The 7,905-nt window shown below is 56.3% G+C and overlaps 1 protein-coding gene and 1 pseudogene across 1 annotated transcript; both read right to left on the bottom strand.

The window, feature by feature from the left end:
* Positions 1-229: 229 nt before the first annotated feature.
* Positions 230-1,677, bottom strand: LOC117438209 (probable D-lactate dehydrogenase, mitochondrial). The gene is made up of 5 exons (XM_034073699.1): positions 1,473-1,677; positions 1,234-1,422; positions 678-837; positions 422-615; positions 230-345 (listed from the first exon to the last, which is right to left on the bottom strand). Exons 1-5 carry the CDS (start codon positions 1,675-1,677, stop codon positions 230-232), a joined length of 864 nt encoding a protein of 287 aa, XP_033929590.1.
* A 2,635-nt stretch (positions 1,678-4,312) lies between these two features.
* LOC117438208 (breast cancer anti-estrogen resistance protein 1-like) overlaps positions 4,313-7,905 on the bottom strand; it is a 45,769-nt pseudogene continuing 42,176 nt past the window's right edge.

The raw sequence follows: 7,905 nt of genomic DNA, 5'->3' as shown, positions 1-7,905 counted from the left end.
TTGCTTCAGGACACACCTGGTTCCCCATCCCAGGTAGTGGACACCATCACTCACCCCAGAGCCATGTCATGGCCCCCCAGCACTGTCCTTCATGCCAGAACACTCCTGGTTCCCCATCCCTTGTCCCTGAGCACCTGTGCCCACCATGGCACCCAGCTCTAGACACTTTATCACTAGGGTGACCCCAGCCTCATCCCACGCTGGTGCTGTGCCTACACATCTTCCTCTGCTACTTGGCCAAGCTGTGCCAGGAGCCGTGGAGCTCCAGGAACAGCATGAGGACCACCGGCAGCTCCATGCTGTTGAAGCGGCTGCAGGTACTCACCATCAACTCATCCAGGAACTCTGGCTAGAAGGAGATAGCATGAGCCCTGCCACCAGCACCCAGACCCCAACCTGAGCACCATCCCCTGGCACCCACCAATGTGTGCCACAAGCGCAATAGTCTGAAGGACCTGCACGGTGCAATCCATGACTGCCTGTATGCTGGGGAAGGCAGTGGCAGCGCTAGCCTCGAGCAGGGGGTGCAGGTGTAGCATGGCCTGTGTGAGGAAGCCCAGGGTGCCCCTGGAGCCCATGAACAGTGAGGTCAGGTCATAGCCAGCCACCCTCTTCCTGCATGGGATTGGTGACTGCCAGTTCGGCCCCAACCCAGCCCAGACCCCCCTGGTGCCCACCTGGGCTGGCACCTGGCATCCGCAGTGTGGAGGAGACACCTGTCTGACAGTACCACATGCAGGTTCAGCACATTGGGGTGCATGGTGCCAAAACACACCATGTTGGTGCCTGAGGTGCCCGTGGCCGTCATGCCACGTAGTGAGGCATTCTCACCAGGGTCTGTGAGCAGGGGATGGGAAAGGTGGCTTGGCATGGGGACAGGGCTATGGGACATCCCCATGGGACCCCATGCTGTGCCTGGCCCTGTACCAGCCCCAGTGCACTCCTGGGACCATGGGGACAGCATGGGATTATGGCACCCACTCCCCCATGGACACCTCTGGGACCACAGCATCTCAGTGGGGACCCCCATCACCCTTGGGATCAAAGCACACCCATGGGTACCCCCAGCAACGCTGGGATGACAGCATGCCCATGAGCACCTGAGACCGTGGCAACCCCAGCCCTATGAATACCTCTAGTGCACCCCTGGCCTCATGGGTACACCCAGCACTCCCAGTGCCACCACACTCAGCCCCAGACACCCTCCTGCCTGCTCCCTGGTGCCCACAGTACCAACAGGGAACCAGAGCCCAGTGCCCTGTAGGTGGCTGTTGAGGGCCTTGCAGGTGACACCGGGCTCTACTGCCACCAGAAAGTCCTCAAGGCTCAGTTCCATGGCATCTATGCAGGTCAGGTCAAAGCAGATGCCACTCTGCCATGGGGCACACAGGGGCTGGGCACAGGCAGCACCGGCAGCCCCAGGCAGTGGCTGGGCAAGGGTCGGGGGGGGCTGTACCTGCACGATCTGTACCTGCCTATGCCAAAGGGCACCATTGGCACACAGCAGCAGTAGCAGTGCACAGCCAGCTCCTGTACCTGCCCCACTGCGTGTGGCCACACCATGGCGTCTGGGGGGGGACAGCTAGGGACAGGGGCACCACTGCCACCCACCTCCCTCCATAACCTCCCCATAGCTCTTCCCCTCTCCTCTTGGATATCCCGGCCACCATACTGCATCCCTGCCAGCAGCACCGTTCCTATTGCTTGCACCCCTAGCTGGGGCACCGAGGACTCCACAGAGACTGATGGGGACTGACAGGGATCCTGGAGAACAGCCCTGTGGGTCCTGGGCTGGCAGGTCCTTGGGGTGCAGCTCCCAGCTCCTGGGGCACAGGGAGCAGGAACACAGAGGGGACTCATGGGGACCCCAGGGAGCAAGAGCACAGGTCCTGGGCTGATGGGGACCTGGGGAGCAAACCCCAACCCCAGGGACAGATGGGTGGCAGGGTCACCCCAGGGACCAAGGACACTGTCCTGGTTTCCGTTGCTGTAGTGTCAATTTTCTTCCTAGTAGCTGGTACAGTTAAGGGACGCAGGCCGGGGTCCAGGACACCTGAGCAGTCGCAAGGACACCCAGTGTGGCCGGTTTGGGCAGAGCAGGGCAGGGGCCTGGGAGCTCCCTGGTGAGGCTATGGCCGGGAGGGAGGGATGGAGGGACCTATTTCCCGGCGCCACAGCCCCATCAGCCTGAGCCATCTTAACGTGGCAGTGGCAGCAGGAGGGACTGGGCAGGGCCCCACTCCTGGCCTTGGGTGAAGCCACCATGTGATGGGTTTGGGGGGGGGGGGGGGTTGGGAAAGGCAGTGGGAGTCCCGTGTGATCAAACTGCCCTCAGCTGTGGGTCCTGGGTCCATGGCCCTGAGTCAGACCCTCCTTCTACCCCCTGCATTGTCCACTGCCCCCTGACTTCATGGAGGACTTGAAGACCATGCTCAGGCCCTCAAAGGTATCAACAGCTGTGGCTGCAAGGGAGCAGCATGGGCACAAGGAGTCCATGCACATGTGGGTGTGTGGGCCAAAGACCCTGGGGAAGGAATGGGAAGGAGCATAGAAGACGAAGGGTCTGGGTTGGGGAAGGGCCAGGGGGAAGGAAATGGACAAATAGAGGGGAAGGGTCTGGGAAGAGGAAGCGCCATGGTGGGGAGACTGTGTGTGTGGGGGCGTAGTGGCAGCAGTTCCCCTGTCCTCCCCAGATGGTGTGGCAGGGTCGTATGCAGTGGGGCAGGTACAGGAGCTGGTTGTGCTCTGTTACTGCTGCCCCATGCACATGATGCCCTTCAGGCACAGGCCTGGAGGGCATCATCACCACGCAGGTACAGGCCCCCCCCAGCCCCTGCCCAGTGCTGCTGGTGCCAACCATGCTCAGTCTCTATGGTGGCCCATGGCAGGGCTCTGTCTGCTTTGAGCTGAGCCTCACTGACTTCTTGGTAGCAGTGGAGCCTGGCATCACCCAAAAGGCCCTCAACAGCCACCTGCAGGGCACATGGCTCTGGTTTCCTGCTGGTACCATGGTGCATCAGGGGTGCAGCTACAATCTGACCCTGAACAATTGTGGGCTCCAAGGGCACTCTGGGCTTCATCATGGAGGGCACACTGCACCTGCACCCAGTGGTTGAGGATACCACCACCTTCCCCAACACCCATAGAATCATGTAATAGTTTGGGTTGCAAGAGCCCTTCAATATCCTGCACAATTCAGGTTCTGCAGGTCTCCATGCCCATGGCCTGCAGCATTTGGTGCTGAGGGCAAATGGAGTTCCTAGATGAGATGATGGTGTCTAGCTGGGGGTGCTGGTGGTGGCCACACTTCTAGAGCTCCACAGCCCCTGGCACAGACTGCAGGCACTGGGGCTTGAGAAGCTTAGCCAGGAGAGACTAGACATCCTGAACCCCACTGAACCCATGGGTATGGAGGTAGTCCCAATGCCGGTAGCAACCCCCTGAAGTCAGGGCTGGGTGGCCCCAGTGTCCCACTTCATTTTCACCCCTAACCTTCTCATCCCCTCTCCTTTGTATCTGGAGCCTCTATGCACAATGATAACTTTTTTCTTTTTTTTGGGGGGGCATACAACAGTACACCCCAACCTTCTCAATGGGTTCCCTCCCCCCAACAGGCAAATGCCGATACTCACAGGCTGGGGAGGTCCAAGCAAATCTTTATACTGCTGAGGGCAGGGGACTAAGTTTTGGGGGCCGCAACTCCATAGCTCTGGGAACCAGCAGAAGCTTCCCCTGCATTTAAAAGGCACCAATTCCAGTTTGCATTTCAGTTACAGCTGGTACAGGAGCAACCCCCAAGATGTGAGAATATGTAGGTCAGATCCTTCTTGCTCCAGGCCCTGTCATCCCCCTGGGGATGCTTACCCAGAGCCCTGGTGCACAGTAGAACCCGTCCCACCACATCCAGTAGCCTCCACACCATTAAGATCTGGCCACTTGGGAGGCCCCGCAGCAGTGGAGCAACCAGCAGCATCATCCCAAATTATCAGGCACATCCTCATCCTGATTCAACAGGGACACAGCCCCACAATCTCAAGGCTGGTGGTTTTGTATGGAGATGCAGGGACAAGCAGGCACAAATCCACCTCCCAAGCTTTGCTTCATTATGGGCAGGGCTCCAAAACCAATCCTGGCTTCTGGCCAGAGGGAGGAAAAAGAGAAAAGGGGATAATGACTGCAGCCCCTCACCCCTTTAGTAGCAGAGCCCCAAACACCCAGTGCACATGGGGAGTCTCTATGTACAAGGTAAAGAGGGCTGTCATGGAGAGGGATATATTTCTGGGGACAAGGTGGGGGCAGCAGCCCTGCACCATCATATGGCTTCCAACTGGCCCAGCACCATCCTGAACTACTGCATGCTGTTCGCAAGGTCCTTGACACATTCCACCATGTCGTTCAAGGCAGCAGGAGAAGGGTAGTGGAGGGTGGCTACCATGGTGGTCACCATGATCTCCTTGAGCATCTCACAGAGGAGGTTGCTGTAGTGCATCACCTTGTGCTGGACATCCTGGGCCTTGGCCTGGCAGGACAGCATGTCCCCAATGAAAATGAGCTTGTGGGAAGTGAGGATGATGAATTTGCTGTGGGCCACAAAGATCCTGGGAGGTTGGTTGGTGCTGACAGCAGTGAAGAAGGGTTTGGTGAGCGTGGCGAGGTTGGCCTTGCACTGCTCCAGGTAGAAGAGAAGGAGCTGGCAGTCAGCAGGACACCAGCCACCCTGTAGCCAGTGTCACCCCACCAGGTCACAGTGCTGGGGGGGGTGGGGCTCCAGTTGGACAGGTCCTCAATGGGGCATGTCACCTCCTGCTCCAGCTGCTTCAACTGTAGGAAGGATAGGTGTGAGGCAGAGCAGCCACCAAGCCAGTGCCTGCTCCCTTCCTTGGAGCCACCAGCATGGCTGACAGTGGCCACCAGCCCCAGGTGACAGATGTGCCCCAGGGAAGCAACAAGGGACAGTGCCAGTCCCAGGACAGCTGTGCCAGGCTCCTCTCCTCTCCACAGTGCTGGTGTGGAAGGTGAGCCAGAACCCACCACAGGGACAACCATGCAAGAGGGAGCCATGGTCTAGGCCAAGGGGGATACAAGCAGAGCAGGACCCAAGGCCCCTGTCTGCCATGAGAGCTGTGCCCAGCAGCACCTGCCTGCCCTAGCACCATTACCTGCTGGTGCTCCAGCTGGTCCTTGCTCTGCCAGATGATGTTGCCTTTCTCCAGCAGCTCTTTCTGGGTCTTCTCAAACAACTCCTTGCCCTGCAGGGAAGGAAGGGGCATGACATGGAGGTCAGCAACACCAGCCTTGCCAGGACCAAGTCCTCCCCTGCCCTGGGACACCCCTAGTTCCCATAGTGCTCAAGCCATAGTATAAAAACAAGATGTGGGTGGCAGAAGCACCATGCCAGTCAGAATTGTCTGATCCCCCCATGTCAGGGACCACTGGCACAAACCCACTTATGGAGAACATCGCCACTGCCTGCACTCACCTGGAGATGGACATAGTCATAATCCTCCATCCAGTCACTCTTGCTGTTCTCATAGGGCCTGTCAGGAGATGCCTGGACCATAAGCTTGGGTTGGGAAGGCAGGGACCATGACAGGATGTTGCTGGCCTTGTTGGAAGGATGAGGGGGGCCTGTGGCTGCCACTCTCCACCACCAGTTTTGTCTGTTTGAAGAGGAGGGAGGCATTGCCATGCAGAAAGGAGGCCAACTGCTTAGCATCATTGGGAATGCTGCGCAAGTGCATGACAAAGTGCTCCAAGTCATCCGTGCCCAGCTTGCTGCTGGCCAAGGTGCTCAGGGCCCAGTGGCAAGCATCCAGCACTTGCCTGTGCCACACCAGAGTCTTGTAGACCTCCTCCATCTTCTGCAGCTGCTTGCTGAGCTTGGAGTAGAGGTAAAAGTCAGAGGCCTGGGCAGCATTGCCCACTGCCCCCTGGGCAAACTCTAGCAGGTCCCTTAGGGCTGTCCAGACACCCTCAGCTGCCTCACAGATGCTGGTGGCATTGGCCTCCATGTGCTCAAGGCTGCACCAGTGTCATGGTTTAAACCCAGCCATGCAGCTCATTCACTCACTCCCCCCCTTCCTCCCCCAACTCCTGGAGAGAGGGGGAGAAGAATCAAAAGAATGCAACTCCCACAGGTTGAGATAAGAACAGTTTAGTAACTAAGGTATAAAACAAATCACTACTGCTACCACCAATAATAATAATGATAAGGGAAATAACAAGTGAAGAGAATACAACACCTCACCACCCACCGACCGATAACTCGCCCCACTCTACCCGACCAAGCACCGACCATAGTCTAATCCTGAAGTGCCCTAGTCCTTCCAAGTAGCTCCCAGTTACATCCTGGGCATGACGTGCTGTGGTATGGAATACTTCTTTGGTCAGTTTGGGTCAGGTGTCCTGTCTCTGCTTCCTCCTGGCTTCCACTCCTCCCTGGCAGGGCATAAGGCTCAGAAAGCCCTTGGTCAGTCTAAACATTTGAGCAGTAACTAAAAATATTGCTGCTGTCAGTGCTGTTCCCAGGCCAAAAGTCAAAAACACAGCACTGCACCAGCTACTAAGAAGAAAAAATGACTGCTACTGCTGAACCTGGGACAACCAGTTGGTACTGATGAAGGACATAAGGTAGGAGATGGCACCACCAACACTGTGCTGGAGCTTGTCCAGTGTCTCCATGGTGGCATCCACATCCAGGGACAACTCCTTGCCAGCACCCTTGGCCAGCTCCTATCGACGCAGGAGTCACGGACAACACAGAGACGATCAATGTGATCAAACGATTGCCGAACTTTATTAGATACAGTGCTCTTCTTATACCCTTACTCCCTTATGTAACAGCCTTGAATACTGAGCTCTAATTGGTTAGTCCAGAGGTTACTACTGTTTACAGAGCTAATGTTTACAACTTGTTATAATTGTGATTAAATACCTTACTCTAAAAATACAGTGGGAAACTACAACCTTGGCAGAGATCATTCTCTGCATGTTTTCAGTGGAAAATTACAGAGGCCTAACAAGACAACTGACCTTGCTTATGCCTGACAAGAATCTTCTTACTTTACAGTAATAAGGCTCAGGATATCGGGATCACTCTCTATGTGGCCTTGGCTCTTTAAGAATTCCCACAAGCTCCTTCATGGGCACTGGGAGAACCAGCCTGGGTCACACCTAGATGCGAGGCATGCTGTGCTGTACATCACCACCAGCTCCAGGGATGCAAAACAGTCCTGGGTGAGAACCAGGACAGAGCCACCCCAGGGGTGCTCCTGACCCCAGGGAGGTTGGCACAGCCCTGCTGAAGGACCCCAGCTTCCCACATCCCCTGTGGGGTGGGAACCAAAGTCCTAGAGCAGCCCAAGAAGGAAGAGACCTTGCAAGATCATCCAGTCCAACCTCATCCCATAGATAAGATTATGTAGGACCCTGCTCCCTCACATAGTGAAGGCTTTCAGTGCCATGGAAGCCATCAGATGCCTGGGGAATCACAGAATCCCAGAATCCCAAGGGTTGGAAGGGACCTCAAATGATCATCTAGTCCAACCCCCCTGCAAGAGCAGGGTAACCTAGAGTACATCACACAGGAACTTGTCCAGGCGGGCCTTGAATATCTCCAACGTAGGAGACTCCACAACCCCCCTGGGCAACCTGTTCCAGTGCTCTGTCACTCTTACAGTAAAGAAGTTCTTCCTGATGTTAACATGGAACCTCCTATGCTCCAGTTTACACTCATTGTCCCTTGTCCTACCACTGGATATCACTGAAAAAAGCCTAGCTCCATCATCCTGACACCCACCCTTTACATATTTGTAAACATTGATGAGGTCACCCCTCAGTCTCCTCCAAGCTAAAGAGACCCAACTCCCTCAGCCTCTCCTCATAAGGGAGGTGTTCCACTCCCTT

Source organism: Melopsittacus undulatus, assembly GCF_012275295.1.
Source record: "Melopsittacus undulatus isolate bMelUnd1 chromosome W unlocalized genomic scaffold, bMelUnd1.mat.Z SUPER_W_unloc_2, whole genome shotgun sequence".
In the NCBI taxonomy this organism is placed as follows: domain Eukaryota; kingdom Metazoa; phylum Chordata; class Aves; order Psittaciformes; family Psittaculidae; genus Melopsittacus; species Melopsittacus undulatus.
This window is presented reverse-complemented; position numbering and strand designations above follow the sequence as displayed.

Bases quoted from the DNA above. Each gene is read 5' to 3' on its own strand.
- LOC117438209 (XM_034073699.1), bottom strand. From the start codon at position 1,677: ATGCAGTATGGTGGCCGGGATATCCAAGAGGAGAGGGGAAGAGCTATG. The intron at 1,423-1,472 runs GGTACAGATCGT...CCCAGCCACTGC, and splicing joins GGTGCCCTTTGGCATAGGCA to CTGGGGCTGCCGGTGCTGCC. The intron at 838-1,233 runs GTACTGTGGGCA...CCCTGCTCACAG, and splicing joins TGGGCTCTGGTTCCCTGTTG to ACCCTGGTGAGAATGCCTCA.